At 39.6% G+C, this 17,657-nt stretch overlaps 1 protein-coding gene across 13 annotated transcripts in view; it reads right to left on the reverse strand.

The window, feature by feature from the left end:
• Positions 1–17,657, reverse strand: part of atp2b2 (ATPase plasma membrane Ca2+ transporting 2) — an 840,804-nt gene that overhangs the window by 186,363 nt on the left and 636,784 nt on the right. For 8 of the 13 annotated variants that reach the window (XM_055648263.1, XM_055648251.1, XM_055648252.1 and 5 more), the window contains 5 exons: positions 9,310–9,342; positions 8,636–8,749; positions 4,348–4,389; positions 2,601–2,765; positions 827–1,041 (listed from right to left, as the gene is read on the reverse strand). In XM_055648263.1, the coding sequence (XP_055504238.1) occupies positions 827–1,041; positions 2,601–2,765; positions 4,348–4,389; positions 8,636–8,749; positions 9,310–9,342 (569 nt within the window). The remainder of the gene's footprint in view (positions 1–826; positions 1,042–2,600; positions 2,766–4,347; positions 4,390–8,635; positions 8,750–9,309; positions 9,343–17,657) is intronic. The other 5 variants (XM_055648259.1, XM_055648261.1, XM_055648260.1 and 2 more) reach the window with 3 other exon arrangements.

Genomic DNA, 17,657 nt, shown 5'->3' on the forward strand with positions numbered 1-17,657 from the left:
CAACTCATTTGTAAATCCATAAAACTAACCAGAAAAACTGAGACGATAAAGATAGTAAATTGCAAATTGATACCATTAGAAACTACTTTCCTAATGAACACCCATTAAGACCCATTATGGTTATAGAGTATTTCAGTATACAAACAGGCCCTTCAGCCCAACTTGCCCACATCAGCCAGCATGTCCCATCTACACTAGTCCCACCAGCCTGCGTTTGACCTATAATCCCTCTAAATCTGATCATAAAACCACAATTATTTTTTTAGAAACTCGGGAGTTTAAAAGACGGAGACTCTGCAAAACCAATTTCAGAAATCTGTTACCGATATTTAATGTGTGCCAAGTTCAGGTGCTACTGGGATCACATCGGTTATTTAAGAGCGGAATTAGCCCATTCAGTCCAACAAGTCTACTCTGCCATTCAATCATGACTGATCTATCTCTCCCTCCTAACCCCATTCTCTTGCCTTCTCCCCATAACCTCTGACCCCCATACTAATTAAGAATCTATCTATTTCTGCCATAAATACATCCACTGACTTTGCCTCCACAGCCTTCTGTGGCAATGAATTCCACACTTTCACTAAAGAAATTTGTCCTCATCTCCTACCTAAAAAAACGTCCTTTAATTCTGAGGCTATGATCTCAAGTCCTGGACTCTCCCACTAGTGGAAACATCCTCTTCACATCCACTCCATCCAAGCCTTTCACTATTCTGTACGTTTCGATGAGGTCCCCCCTCATTCTTCTAAACTCCAGCAATCACAGGCAGAGTGCCGTTTCAACGCTCATCATAGGTTAACATTGATTGCAAAGATATTCTTACCTTCACAGAATAGGCAAGGGAGATGGTGACAGCAAGTGGGAGACCCTCTGGGACAGCCACAACTAGTACAGTGACACCAATAATGAAGAATTTAACAAAGAATTGGATGTAGACCGGAGTGCATTCAGGCAGCCACTGCAGCTTTTGAATCACAAAAGTATCGATGGCAAAGTATAACACAAGAATAATAACTGTGATTGCCGACATTACCAATCCTGAAAAAAAATTAAATAAATACTGTCAACGTGCTGGCATTATATTTGACATGTTCACAGGGAGGTTTATTGTTTAGAAGGTGTAACACACATTGAGCAGGAATGCCAAAGATTTTAAGAAAGCTTGCAAACAAGTTAGCAGAGTGTGCAGGCGAGTGGCTATTGTTATTTTATACCAATGTTATATCAAAGGTATATTCTGGGAGATTAAACACAAAGGATGAGGTTAATTCAATTAATATAAAGATACCAAAGATTGTGGGTGAACAGAGTAATCTCGAAATCGAATGCATTTTCCTGAAAGGGAGGTGCATGCGCAAGAGATTAGTTTATTGTACCATGATGGAGGCCATGATAGAAACCTGGCAGCATTTGCTTCAAGATAGTTCACGTTAAGCCTTCGGGTGTTGTAGATCTACCACCAAAGTTACTCCTCATGCTCAAGGCAAGATCCATGAATATTCACTCTGGGAATGTTACGACTTCTATCTCTGATTGAACTCAGTTTGTCAAATTCCACTATTTTGGGTTATTATGTTTTTTTGTCTTTCAAAAGCAGCATCATTGAAAAGTGATTGAAAATTTGACCAATTAGAATATATGCTTCGAAATAAGATAAAATAAATTCATTTTGTTATCCTATATTTTTGACACCTATTCTCTCTCTTTTACCCCATAACCTTAATACTCTTGTTTTCCCTACCTTTTGTAATTATATATTTTCATAAGATCATGTGAAAGGAGCAGAATTTGGCCATTCGGCCCATCAAGTCTACCTCGCTATTTAATCATGGCTGATCTATCTTTCCCTCTCAACCCCATTCTCCTGCCTTCTCCCCGTAACCCCTGGCACCCATACCAATCAAGAATCTATTTATCTCTGCCTTAAAAAAATAATTGACAGCCTTCCTTTAACTACTTCCGGGTGTTTGCCAATCCTGCATGTTTTTCGGTGTTTGCCAATCCTGCCAATCCTGCATGTAATTCGGTGTTTGCCAATCCTGCATGTTATTCGGGGTTTGCCAATCTTGCATGTTATTCGGTGTTTGCCAATCCTGCATGTTATTCAGTTAAAATATCTCTATTGTTGTTCTCTTATTTAGGTGAAATTTTTTTGTGAACTTTTTTTTGTGTCTGGGGAAATTGACTGAAGCAAAATGCAATTAAATGCAACTCTGAATTAAATGCAACTCTGAATTAAATGCAACTCTGAAGGTACATTTGACTTGGATGATAGCAGGATAAAGACCACGATAAGTGTGTGTTGAGCATTGCTGAATGCGCCTTACAGTTCCAGCCACACTTTTAAACTAAGGCTTGTTTTGAAAGGATCCTATCAACAAATGATATCACAGCAGTTCAACTGCGTCAGGGATATTCCACCATTAGTAGTATGAAACTCGTCGGTAGACAATATGGCTGCGGGAACAGGCTATTTGAAAGGTTGCCTGAAGATTCCCCTGATTTAATGAAGACTTCCTTCCATCCTATTAACATTGCAGCTTTTCCGATTTTACCTTGTCTGAATTAATAGTTCCCTGAATTGGCAAAAGGCTCACCCGCTTTCCCTATCTGTACCGCCAGCTTGGTGAGTTTCCCCTGCAGGACAGACTTCTCCTTCTTGGCTGAGCCCCCCTTCCTCTTCTCCTTCTCTTCTCCATCGCCTCCTTCTGCACTCTTCAGAGGCTGCATTTCCATGGCAGCTGCACCATCTTGTTTCTTGGCTAAATGCAAACAAATTAAAAGAAAGCCAGTCAAAAATAATTTCAATGCAAACATTTTGGAGCCTTCATTAATCCCAAAAATGCCTCAGGTCTCATCAAGTTCTTAATATCAATTTTCCTTTTCTGTGCTATCCAGGAGATGATTTATCTCCAACTCTCCCAAACTAACATTAAGAAATAAAGCCACGAGTTACAAATCTAATGGATCTTGTACTGTTAATTTTTGGTTACTTTATTAAAATGGATAAACAAATAATGAAAGAAGTATGCAGCCAAACATGCCATCCTTATAGGAACAGACCTCTCCTTTTCAGAAGCAGGCTGTGTTAGCAGCCAGTGGTCAGGTATTGCTGGGGTTGCAGGGGAAGCTGCTCAATTGACAGGAGATATCAATTTCACACATGGTCAAGATAATACATCAGCTCTTCATGGCCTTGGAGATCCCCTTTTCCCCATTGACATCAATATTTAAAGCATATCTTAGATTATTGATATGCATAACTAATACAGCTGGGCACCAACATTTTGGCACAAGTTGCCAGAATAAATGACAGTAGAGAAAGGCTGGGGCATTGACCACTCCCCTACCAGCATTCCATTCTTCTCGGGGTTGCCGGGAAGTAAAACCTCTATCAAATTATTTTCATCTACTGGATCTGTTATTGTCATTCTGCTAACCTTTTCCAATGCTTAAACGATAGGGTTGTGTTACATTCAGAAATTGATTCAGACAAAGTAATGATGGGGCTGAGTTATGCTGTGCCATAAGCAATGGAGATATAAGACATCAGACCATTCTTTGCATTCTCACTCCTCACATATATAGTGAGGTCAACTGTTGACTAAAAAAACACCCGCTTTCACTGTGAAAAGCAGGTGATACCATTTGGCATAGTTTCTTAAGCAGCTTTGTAAGATTTAACTGGTTTCAATAGCAACGATCCATGAACCATTCTTATTACAAATGTATGTTCACATATTCCATTTTCACTGTAAACATATCTGCCTTATTCTTCCTCCATTCTTTAAGTTGCGCCTTCTAATAGTCTTCGATAAAAACAGGGAAAAGATCTGCGCCAAGTTCCCTGTTTACTGCCTGGATCATCGGTGGGCTGACGAATTTAGCTATCTTTTCACCTTTTTTCTGTGGGACGCTAACTTCCACTTTACACTCCATCCTGACAACTGTGTAAGATTAGTAGTCCATCATTTATTAATAATGGAAATAATACAAGCAAAAGTATTTTGCAAAGCGATATTTATAGGAAATTCCAAAGTGCAACATTTTGAGATATTGGCCAAAGCAGGTCAAAATGATAGACAGTGGAGGTGAAATGCATCTTAGAGTCTCAAAACATTTAAGATTCTTAACGAAATCAAGTTGATGGAGGCTGCATCACCATATGTATTTGCAACATAAATGAAAGATAAATACCCTGTATGAAAAGAATTGCAAGGTGTTAGTAAATAACTGTTCTGTGGTTAATTTTTTTTTTATAAAGGGGATCATCTGAACTATGTTGCAGCGAGGTCAGAGTAAAATACACAATAAGATTGTCTGACTGTTGAGAAGCATTGTTACCTTTGTTCTGGCTGTTCTCCATATTCCCATCCTGTAATTTGCCTATGATGAAAAAGGACAACAAACAAAACAGAAACAAACAGTGAAGAGTCACAACAGGGACAACATGTAGCGTACATTGCAACCAAAATCAACAAACAATGGAAGACACAACAGACAAACCTTAATCGATTTCAATGATCACAAACTCAGTAACGGTTTATGCAGCAATTGTACAAGATAAAAATCAAAAAGATCACAATAACAAAGATATCCATACACATTACTCAGGGGTAATTAAGTACAGTGTATTTGTTATGGAGATCCCACCAAAAAAGTTGACCGTCTCTTCTTAACCTTGCCATTTTGGTCTTGGAGATTCACTTAAAAATTAGAAAAATGAAGAGAATTTTAATTCAACTTCCTGATGAATTTATTGTTAAATGTTACTTCAATGTCATTGCAGATTAAAAGTTCAATTCTATACTCAGATGAAAGGTATGTCTCCAAGAACTTGTGTTCTTTTGTTGGGCTTTAAACCAATTTCACTATGTTCTTGTTTGACTTTCCCAGTGGAGTTTGCTTCTGTAACATCCATAAAGTTGAACCAGTTTATACTGACTCGCGTCAAACCCAAATAACGTAACCTGTTTCAAATACGGCTGATAACTCTCACATAAAGAATCAAAATGGCAGATTATTGCCAACAATGTCCTGCAAAATTGGCATTAATGTTTATAGGATGCACATCAAGGGAGTGTAGGTTTGTGCCAGTTTGTCATATTTACTCTGCATTTCGTCACTTCAATAAGAAAGTAACTGAGATTTGTAAGCTACTCTTTTTGCACCATAATGCAAAGGCAAAAAAATAGAAAATTGGTGAATTAACAGTTTGAGGACAAGCATACATTGTTGAAAATTTGGTTTATTATTGGTTTACAGATCTGATATTGAGAATGATTTAATTACTCGCATACATGATATTTATTTCAGAGAATTATCGATCCTGGTTCTAAAACATTAAGGGCTTGTTCTGGAAAGGAGCAGGTGATAATGGTCAATCATATTTTAGTTTAGCCACACCAGGAGAAGAATTACAAGTAACTTGGTTATGTACTGTTGACAACACATAACCGCACTGCAGAAATATAATTGAGCCGAATAATCATCCCCCTCATCATTAGGATCTTGCATTTTTGAAAAATGCACTGATGTTTTAGTTTACCTTTCAAATACAGTAGGACTTGCAGATTAATAGATCCCTGTTGGTATAAACTCAAAGAACTGTCTGTTCTTTTCTCATAACTGGAGATTACATTGATTTGGTTTCTCCAAATAAATCTCAAATTTAATGATCTTAAAAGTGACATTGATCAAGCAAATCTGCTTTATATTAATTGGGATAGTGTGCTGAATCATAAAGCTGTTGGATCGAGGTGAAGCATTTAACCGTGCAATAAGTTTAAATCCTGGCCTCAACATTATCTCTCCAAAAGAAAAACATAACGAGAAGTTGCACCATTTCCAGATTAAAAAAACATGTCACAAAAAAATAATGTAAAATGTATGTTGTATGTTAACTTGTAAGTTTTTTGGGGGGTTTTTTAAATTATTTTAATTAGCAGTACGGTAAGTTACAATAATACACAACACATATGTCTTAATACATTTTTTGTACCGCTTCATTTTTTGAGCTTTAAGAAAAAGATAGAAGTAAAGGAAGTAAGGAAAGTGCGCAAGAGTCGTGAAGGTGCAGGAGAGTGTTGGGAAAAGAAAGCCCCTTAGAAAAGAAATTAGAGAAGGAAGTAAAGAAAGATAGTAGACCCTAGAAAAGAAGGAAAAAGAAAGTAGGAACAATCGCTCTATTATAACATTAAACTCCGCAGAAAGGGGACTACCAACCAAGCCTGTTTTTGTTGTTTTATTGTTTTGTTGCCAGATCCTGATACCTTTTATTTATTTATTTATTTTTAAAATTACTATTGCACCTCATGTTAACTTGTATATTAACCAACAAAAAGTTAAACCAACAATGCAAAAGCTTAGTCCAATTTGGCAGATGTTTTGTGAAAATGGATTACACACTACAATTCAAAATATTCCAGTGGGTACAGGTCAACTAAAATTTTAAATGTGCCTTTTTGTATAAAATTAATTGAATGTTCGTAAAATGTCTAAATATTAGAGATTGGCACTGTCATGGTACATATTAAAAACAGATCTATGTTAATAGAGCTTTTAGTTATCAATTATCAATTTATTGTTATCAATTATTTATCAATTATTTTTTATCAGTGATCAATTACTTTAATTTGTTTACTAACCCTAGTATTTGTTTTGTGGGACGTTTTATGGAATCTCCTTCAGAGGCCCTCAATCAAAATCCATGTTTTAACATAATACTTCAAATAACTCAATTGAGATTCCAATGGGATTAATTGTATTGAAGCTAAATCTCGACAAGCATGAGACTCAGGATCTAAGTAGTCCAAGTAATTAATTAGCCAACATTCTGTAAACAATCTTTAAAGTCTAATTGGACCTAAAGTAATCTTTATTTGATCATCTAAAACAACTTGCGTCTAAGGAACTATCAATGACATCGCATTCAATTTACAGATCATTTAATTTACCAGATTGGCCTGCACTCACCTGCTGCCATTCTTATCAATCCAGTCACAGCTGGACAATCAATAATAATGACATCTTCCCACAAATGCATTGTTTCCTTTGGGTTTTAGCCAATCCATTCCCCATTCCTTCAATGAGGATCTATTCCTCACTTCCTCCTGTTTCAATCTACATGCTGTCCTTCAAATAAGCAACATTAGAAAACCCCATCGGCTTCACTGATTTTGACAATGGCACTCAATTTTACCTCATCTCTCCACCTCTCAACTTCCCTTTCAAGGTGCCATGGATTCTGACTTTCACCTGGCTGGGAAGTAACATCTCATGGCTCTGCTTGCCTCAGCTGCTGAAACCCTCATCCACTAATCCAGCCAACTTTTCCAGAGCACACATAACTAACCTCCTCAGATCTACCTTCTATTAACCTTAATGCCTATATTCTTCTTAAATAAAGTTCCAATAAGTCTGTGCTTGCTAACCAAATTGATTTCTAGTTAAGGAACAGTTTGATTTTGAAAAGCCCACCCTTATTGTCAATACATTCCTTGCCTTCCTTCTCCTCTCTGTTGTCTCCTTCAGGCCCTGTAACCCCAGACATAACTAGACTCTCCCAATTCTTGCCCCCTGACACCACAACCAAAGTAATTCCTTCATCCGCACAGCTATTCTTTCAGATGCTGAGTTCATAAACTCTTGAATTTTATTCCTGAATCCCTCTGATATTGTCCCCTTTGCTTTCTTTAAGATTCTTCCAAGAACGTCCTTTTTTGTTCTAGCTTCTCGTCATCTGTTTTAAATGTCTCTCTCATCGCCTGGATATCAATATTTTGTTCAGTACTGTTCCTTGCCCTACTCTGGGCATTCTAGTTACACCAAAAGTGCCTTACAAAAGTAGCATGCTGCAGCGCTCCATCTATCAATGGTGTAACAAAATGTACATCAGACAATGCTAAGTCTTTCCTTGTACCCTGAAAGAGAAAGATTGAATGTAGGCCCTTCAATTCAGTGCATCGATGAACGATGTGTAAAAACAACTGCATGTGCAAAATATGATCTGCTTCAAGTATCCCTAATTAAAAACTCACATTTGCATTCTTAAGGGCCTGTCCCACTATACGAGTTTACCCAAGAGCTCTCCCCAGTTTAAAAAAAAAATCAAACTCGTGGTAAGCACGTAGAATGTACGTAGCGGGTACGTCGGAGCTCGGGGCGTCTCTTAGCGGCTCGTAACGCTAACGGCAGGTACTCGGGAAACGCGGTAAGCTCGTGAAGATTTTTCAACATGTTGAAAAATGTCCATGAGAGCCCCGAGTACCTACGAGCGGCTATTACCGTAATTCTCCGAGTTCGAATCAGGGGAAACTCTTTACATTGGGCCCTATTTCAGGCCTATGAAGACAAATCTTTGCAGCATTTTTGTGAAAATCCTAAGAAAGCTGTTAATAGATTTAAATCTTAGAATGTGACTATTATCTTTACCTGACAGATTTTGGCATTCAATTCTGAAATATTCAGGAGTACTTAATTAAGGCAACTGTGGCAATCATTATTGACCCATGTGCATACCAAACACAATCATACAAAAAACATCTGTGTTGTTTGAGGTTTAGCCTGAGAATAAATGGAGCATGAGAAAGCATTAAAATAAATAATAAAAAGCCAGGTGCTCTTAACATACCATTGACTAAGCTGGCATTTGTACTATCAGTGGGGTTCCCACCTGCTGCACCATCTGTACCTGAAGTAGACAGGGGCTGGGAGGGGATAGCAGGGGGAGGAGGCTGGGGAGCTGCTACTTGGTGGTAACGGATCAAAAGGAAAAACAAACAGAACAAAAGGAAAAAAAAAATGAAATGGATTAATGACTTTTGTTCAAAAATGCATCTTATAATTTTGCAACAGCAAAGCAAAAAGAACTCACATTATACATGAATAGCACACAATTTTTTAAGCAAGCAATCCTACAAGAAAGGACAAATTTATTGCTTGAATGGATTAAATAAACAACATGAAGCAAGTGGAAATATCTGAAGCTATATTAGTGAATAGATTCATCACAAAAGACACAAAACCATGTGATAGCACAACAAGCGCAGACTTGAGAGGCATTTTGTGCACTAGTCGTTATATCATCAGAAGACTATCAGCAAGCTTTCCTGTGACCGTGTAGAGCAGCAAGGGCTAAAGATAAGTTGGAAAACAGTGTTGAAACACGAGTGTGATAGCCATGGTTGAGCCAGTTAGACAGGGAGAAAGGAAGCCACCGCCCCTTGCTGCAGCCCTGTTGTAATGGATTCCAAAATTAGTCAAGCTGATTAGTGCACTCCCACAGCGAGTTAGTGCGTACCATACCTGGCAATCGGCGTCCATCTTCTTTTGCTCGACCTGTGTTGTAATTGGCAAATATTAAGGTGGCGGAAAAGCAAACCCCGATGCACACACAACAATCAGAACAGTATGCGATTTTAAACGAACATTTCCTCAGAAATTCATCCACAACTTGTAACATCCTGGTCCCAGCTCAAAAAAAAGGTTGAGTTATTGAATAAAATAATTGAAAATGAAACTCTTTTTTAACTTCTATCCATGCTAAAGACCACAGCTGGGATTACCAACACGATACTGGAGCCACAAATACTGGAGCAACCAGATGTGTGAACAAAAAGTGTATTAAACTTCAATAGCCGCTGTCCTCCAAGAACTCAATGATCTTCAGCGATCCCTGGTGAAGAGAATGCTTACACAAATTATGGAAGAAGACATGTCATACTCACCTGTAAAATACCCCTTGATGAAACATCGATCATCATTCACTACAGAGTCCAAAAACAGTGTAAAGTGGTCAACTATTTCAGCTCCACTTACCAAAAGCAAAACTTTTCACAGGAACTAACGGTCAGTGTAATGAAATAAGATGAAGCCATGAGGTACAGATGGTACAATTTTAGTCAAGTTACTAGAAGAGCAGAATCGCAGTAGCTAGGCAGATAGCTGATCACATGCCTATGGCATTGGACACTGGAGATAGAGTGATAGGGGTCAACAGTTATCATGCTGTAACTGCAGGCTGGGGAGTTTAATCAGTTGACTTGGGGAACCACATTTGGTCCATATTAACTATGGGCAACTGAGAATTGGGGAACTGAAAGTTGATATCAGCTGAAGTGATTTGAAGGTAGAATCGTGTAAATAATTATGAAGTCGATCACAAGATTTGTAACAGTGAAAAAAATCATAAATAATGTTTGCAAAAAATCTCAATAAAGGTATTAGTTAAAAGTGCCCAAATGATTATTATGAAACATGAACTAATACTCAAACTAATATTAGAACGACACAGGTTGGGGATTAACTCAAGTCTTACAACTTGTGTCCATTGAACCACAAAGATGACATAATGTTATTATTTTTCCCTTCATGGTATACACTTCTTCCATACTTAACTAAACAGATCAGCCTTTGAAATTATGAGCTACGCCTTTGCTCTCTCTTGTCATGTTTTGTAAAATGTGTGCCTGGGTACATGTTTGTGTTCAGTTCTTTGTAAACTTGAAATTATCTAAAGTCTGGTGACTAGGTCCTAACTTGCGAAAAGTCCAATGCAGTCCTTTGCTTTCTGACCCACAATGATATTCAGTTGAGCATTTACATCTTTGTTTTCAATTCTCTCTGTACTCTCTCATCCATTCCTATGGGTAGGTCCCACATAAGAGATTAGTATACAAACTTAAAGCACACGGTATTGGGGGTTCAGTATTGATGTGGATAGAGAACTGGCTGGCAGACAGGAAGCAAAGCATAGGAGTAAACGGGTCCTTTTCAGAATGGCAGACAGTGACTAGTGGGGTACCACAAGGCTCGGTGCTGGGACCCCAGCTATTTACAATATATATTAATGATTTGGACGAGGGAATTGAATGCAACATCTCCAAGTTTGCGGATGACACGAAGCTGGGGGGCAGTGTTAGCTGTGATGAGGCTGCAAGGTGACTTGGATAGGCTGGGTGAGTGGGCAAATGCATGGCAGATGCAGTATAATGTGGATAAATGTGAGGTTATCCACTTTGGTGGCAAAAACAGGAAAGTAGACTATTATCTGAATGGTGGCTGATTAGGAAAAGGAGAGATGCAACGAGACCTGGGTGTCATGGTACACCAGTCATTGAAAGTAGGCATGCAGGTGCAGCAGGCAGTGAAGAAAGCAAATGGTATGTTAGCATTCATAGCAAAAGGATATGCAGGGAGGTTCTACTGCAGTTGTACAGGGTCTTGGTGAGACCACATCTGGAGTATTGCGTACAGTTTTGGTCTCCTAATCTGAGGAAAGACATTCTTGCCTTCGAGGGAATACAGAGAAGGTTCACCAGACTGATTCCTGGGATGTCAGGACTTTCATTTGAAGAAAGACTGGACAGACTTGGCTTGTACTCGCTAGAATTTAGAAGATTGAGGGGAGATCTTATGGAAACTTACAAAATTCTTAAGGGGTTGGACAGGCTAGATGCAGGAAGATTGTTCCCAATGTTGGGGAAGTCCAGAACAAGGAGTCACAGTTTAAGGATAAGGGGGAAACCTTTTAGGACCAAGATGAGAAAAACATTTTTCACACAGAGAGTGGTGAATCTCTGGAATTCTCTGCCACAGAAGGTAGTTGAGGCCAGTTCATTGGCTATATTTAAGAGGGAGTTCGATGTGGCCCTTGTGGCTAAAGGGATCAGGGGGTATGGAGAGAAGGCAGGTACAGGATACTGAGTTGGATGATCAGCCATGATCATATTGAATGGCAGTGCAGCCCGAATGGCCGCATGGCCTACTCCTGCACCTATTTTCTATGTTTCTATTCCCTTCCATATTATCTTTAGCCCCACTAGCCTTTGAGATACCAATATTCCTCAGTTCATTCACCCATTTAATTGCTCCATTATTGGCAGCCCTTCCTTACAGTACCAACATTGTAAACATTGAAGTTCCCTTTCTGATTCTTCTTGCTTTTCATTCCTCACTTAAGAAGCTTCTTAAAGCCAACTTTCTTGACCAAGCTTTACGTCATTTGATTTTGCATCTAATTCTAGGACTCGGCATCAGTTTTGGTTTGATCACACTTATGTGAAGTGCCTTTTGATGCTATGCTGTGTTAAATGCACATTACAACTGGATTAACTCAAGTTCCAGGAGCATAAGGAGATCAGGACCACAGCATGCAATGTGCCAGATGAAACTAATGGAAGAAAGATGGACATAAAGCGCTGGAGCATCTCTGGAGGAAAGAAATAGGTGATGTTATGGGTGGAGAGACTTCTAAAGACCTCAAATGATGCAGTAGGGTCATGACCCGAAATGTCACCTATTTCATTTCTTCAGAGATGCTGCCTGACCTGCTGAGTTACTCCAGCATTTTGTGTCTACCTTCGGTGTAAACCCGCATCTGCAATTCGTCCTTACACCAATTGAAGAAAGAACCTAACAGATGAACCTAACTCACTTACAGCCACAAGAATTGCTGTGCAGAACTCGAGGCTTCAACAAAGGATCAACTCCCTGAAATGAAACAGTGTAATTTTGGATTAACACGATGAATTTCAAGAAGGAGGTTTATGATTGCAGTCTATTACACTGATGTCTATATGGTAAACAGCTCCTGCTGCATTTTGCAAATAAAATGCAGTTTAATTTGAGAGAAAGTGGTGATGTGTTAACTCTGAAAGCGGAATGCACACTTTATGATTATGCCGATTGTATTTGTTATCTGCATTACATTGTCATGCTAGTACAGTAGCACTAAAACAATATACTGGATGATATCATGTTGTCCTCCTCAGCACTTGATATTTTCAAAGTGCCAAGTGATCCACCAACAAGCGTTGGAGGGTGCTCTCAATAATGGACAACAATTATTGGATTCAAACAAAATGCTTTAGGTTGTTTTGCACAATTTAGTTTATGTGTTATGACTCAAAGACACAACGAACAAAACAACATTTATAGAGAACTATTTATATCCCATAAATTACTCTCCTACACCCTTAAGCTCACCACTCACTATTTGATATCATTTGACATTTTGACTGCAGCTTAATGAAGATGATGTGGAGGCACGTCCATCGCAGAGAGATATCTGTGCTTCAGGGTACTCAGCTCACCCTCTCCCTCTTACATAAAGTAGAATGATATCACATTATCTCCATCACCTGTAGTGGGGAACAGCATTGTGTACAAATCAGGACCTGCAGTTCTTGCATTGCTAAATTAGACTGGCCTCGTCTGCCAGCACGCGATCTATATTCCTCCCTTCCCTGCATATTTACGTGACAATATAAATGCTTCTTAAATGCCACTGTCATCTGCTTCAAGTATAGTGCATTCCCCTCATAGTGCATTCCAGGCACCCACCACTCTGTGGGATAAACAAACTTGTGCATATCCCATATTCCGCTTGGGCAGTCTGCACCCTAGCGGCATAAACATTGAATTGTCCAATTTCCGGTAGCCCTTGCTGTCTCCTCCCCTTCTCAGCTCTCCCTCAGCCCTCGGGCTCCTCCTCTTCCTTTTTACTTTCTTCTCCCCCCATCCTACATCAGTCTGAAGAAGGGTTTTGGCCCGTAAAGTTACCTATTTCCTTCGCTCCATAGATGCTGCTGCACCTGCTGAGTTTCTCCAGCACTTTTGTCTCCCTTCGATTTTCCGGCATCTGCAGTTCCTTCTTAAATCCTTTAAACTTCCCCCCTCTCAACTTAAAGCTTTGCCCTCCAGTATTTGACATTTCCATCCTGGGGAAATGGTTTTGTCCTGCCTATACATTTCTATCAGGTCTGCTCTCAGCCTCCAATCCTCCAAAGAAAACAATCCAAGGTTGTCCAACCTCTCCCAATTGCTAATACCCTCTAATTCAGGCATCACTCTTGTTCAGTCTGAAGAAGGGTTTCGGCCCGAAACGTCGCCTATTTCCTTCGCTCCATAGATGCTGCTGAACCCGCTGAGCTTCTCCAGCACTTTTGTGTACCATCACTCTTGTAAACCTCGTTTGCACCCTATCCAAATCTACCACAGCCTTCCTGGAAAGGAGTGGCCAGAACAACACACAATATTCTAGATAGACACTTAGAGCTTCAGTCCCGGTGCAAAATGTCACCAGAGATGCTGCTTGACCTGCTGAGATACTTCAGCACTTTGTATCTATCTTTGGCTGAAACCAGCATCTGCAGTTCTTTCTTTCCATGCAATACTCTATCCACAGTTTCACAAAGCTGAAACATGACTTCCAGACTCATATTATCAATGGTCTATCTTACATTCAACACCTCATCATAAAATCAAACTTGCTTCACCAAATATTTACCTTGACAACTAATACTATGAAAAGAACATTTTTCCAAGCTTGACGTGAAATTGTTTTAATACAACTGATCAATGCTGTTTGCTGCTAAACCTAAAACATAAAGCATGCTACTGGGCACAGTAGTGACGTGGAATCTTTCATCAAAATGTCATCCACATAGAAATTATTCAATAAAGCAACAATCAAAATAAAAAAAATCATTTAATGTGTTTGGCCAACATGTTTAGAAGAAAGTGGGTCCTTTCTTTTAAACACTCAAAATTGACGCAATGATCTGAAATGTTGCAGGCTAAACAAACATAAGAATACTGGACAAAAAAGCATTTGCTTGCAGATACCACCGAGAAATCAATGACAGTCACAATACTTTTACCAGAACGGCAGGAGACATTGTGCAGTTGGAAAATCCAATAATCTACACAATAAATCATTGTGGTGTACTGTCATCATTCAAAACATTTAGCTGGGTTTTTATTGTCAGCATCTCAAATGCATTGGGACTATGCCTCTCACATCTGCAATACACATTGAATCTCACTTTATCACACATCTTTTACGACGTCTAAAAACACAATTAAATGCTATGGATTTTAACCCTAGGGAGGGGCTGTCAAAACTATGGATAATTGTCCAAATGGTGCCTTGTAAAAGATGGCAATCCACAACTTAATGCCTGGACAATTCACCTTGATTTACACTTGTTTCTGCTCTCACCCTGTGCTGCACATTCAGTTTAAAATGTATGCATTTGATGGCTGATGAAAGATTGGTCATATTTTTGCTTCACTGCGGTTAAATCCTAAATCTGAGCACCACGCACAGTATGTTAGTGCAAGCAACTGAAGTCAAACAAATTAATGGGAGACAAATTAATATAAGCCATCAACAGACCTATGACAAAAGACTGGATCTATTGTTGAATCTAAGATCAGCAAAATGATAAACAGAGTTATCCAATATTTCAGAAGATCAAGGAACACTTCTGCAAATCCAGATCACAATATGGACTAAACTTTGCACTTTCAATTCAATTTTTCATTCATCTACCCCCTTCAAACTTTGATTTCCATTGATGACCCAAACGTACTTCTGCTTGGTCCTACCCTACAGCCCAACTTGATACAAGCACAGCAGGTACAGTGAGCACAACCCCACCTGAGAAATGTATGTGATAGCAATAAGAACAACATTGATCTACTTTTGGAAGGCATCAACTGGAAAAAAAATAATGTTTGCTCTCTGTATCCTTAACATGCATTCTCCAAGCAAGGAATGTAAATGGTTAAGCAACGAAAGGGAGAGAACTAAACTAAAACAATGTTGGTTCTAATATTCCAAGATATCGGCTTCTTTCCCATGGTGATAGTAGATATGTTTGTATGCACGGAGCTACCTGCAGGGTGTGGCCTTTGAAGGTGAGTTTCCTCTGGGCTTCTCCTGTTCTATCATTGCAAAGCTGTGGCATGCTGCACCACTTCAGTTAAGTTACAATCACAAATGCACCCCCATTATCTCCAGCTAAGCTTCTGTTAACTCAGATCAGCATACTTTGGGGAGATTACATGTTTGGCTGGCAGTGAATTTGAGATTGGGACATTTATTTAGATTTCACTTGTTAGGATCTCCTTTCCCCACCCAAGTTTCAAGGCTGCTGCAATAAACCATCGAGACCACCACACGGACGAACACCATCAAAATGCCTTGTAAAAAAGATACCCTCAGCAATCCTGAGCACAGTCTAGTTAACAGTTGGCACACAACAGATACAATCATTTAGTTTTGTTGAGCTTTTGTAGATGGACAATCGTGCCGGTCACAGCTGTAATCCTACTGCTTGTCTTTACATTAAATACTCAGCAGCTTTGGGTGAAGTATTGATTTAATTCCATTCTGCGTTCAGAAAGTTCACATGAATCGGCATGATGATATTTGTGAAATGAAATGTAACAACATAGATTATCTGCTGAATCGCTGGATTTGCTGCAAGTGAGTGGGAATGAATATGTTTGAAGGTGCAACTCAAACCATGGTGGATTACTGCAATGAGTTGAGGGGAACATAAAAACTAAATGCTGAAGTTTTAACTATTCTGTTAGCTCAGACATATATGCAGCCGAGAGAAAAGACACACAGACTGCTGTTACCCTCTCCATCAGAAGAAACAGCCTGAGGGTAGGTGGAGTAACGACTACACTGTGCACAGCAGTATTTCTGAAGCGCAATTCAGTTGTTGAGCACAATACCAGCTGATTATTTTATATTAACAATGTACCTCTAAGCCATCAGCAATTTACTCACAGCACTTGAATGCTCGCTAGGCATTTGTAAGCTTCTAATGAAATCTAATGGATAAAACTTTTTTAGAAGTGTCAAGCAATTAAAAATAAATTGCTGATTTTCTGGTGAAATGTGAAATTTTGCTTAATCCAAGAAATACAACTGGTTGGTAGACAAAAGTGCTGGAGAAACTCAGCGGGTGCAGCAGCATCTATGGAGAGAAGGAAATAGGCAACGTTTTGTGCCGAAACGTTGCCTATTTCCTTCGCTCCATAGATGCTGCTGCACCTGCTGAGTTTCTCCGGCGCTTTTGTCTGATTTTCCAGCATCTGCAGTTCCTTCTTAAATATAACTGGTTATTGCAGTGTTGTAGTGTAGCATGAGGAGTGTAGGAAGGAACTGCAGATGCTGGTTTACACTGAAGATAAACACAGAATGCTGGAGTAATTCAGCGGGACAGGAAGCATATCTGACTAGAAGGAATGGGTGACGTTTTGGGTTGAGACCGTTCTTCAGACTGAGAGTCAGGGGAGGGGGAGACAGAGATATGGAAGGGTAGAATAGATCATTGATAACTGGGGAAGGTGACAACGAAGCATACAAAGATAACATTTAATCAGGGAGACAGTCAGGTTGGTCACAGAACCAATTTGGAGAGAGAGGGAAAGAAAGGGTTACATGAAGTTAGAGAAGCCAATGTTCATACCGCTGGGGTGTAAGCTGCCCAAGCAAAATATGAGGTGCTGTTCTTCCAATTTGCTCTAGGACTCACTCTGACAGTGGAGGAGGCCCAGGACTTTAACTCCAGTGGGAATGGCAGGGAGAGTTAAAGTGTTTAGCAACCCAGAGATCACGTGGGTTTAGGCAGACCCTATTCCCCCCTGTTCCTCACCCCCATCCTTTATGATGGTGTTGCCAGGACTCGAGGGCCTGAGCTATCTTGAGAGGTTGGGCAGGCTAGGACTTTATTCCTTTGTGTGCAGGTGGTTGAGGGGTGATCTTACAGAGGGTTATATGGTCATGTGGGGATAGGGCGGACTAGGGTAGATGGGGCATACTGGTCGGCATGGACAAGTTGGGCCGAAAG

The sequence above is a fragment of the Leucoraja erinacea genome, chromosome 16 (assembly GCF_028641065.1).
Source record: "Leucoraja erinacea ecotype New England chromosome 16, Leri_hhj_1, whole genome shotgun sequence".
NCBI lineage: Eukaryota > Metazoa > Chordata > Chondrichthyes > Rajiformes > Rajidae > Leucoraja > Leucoraja erinaceus.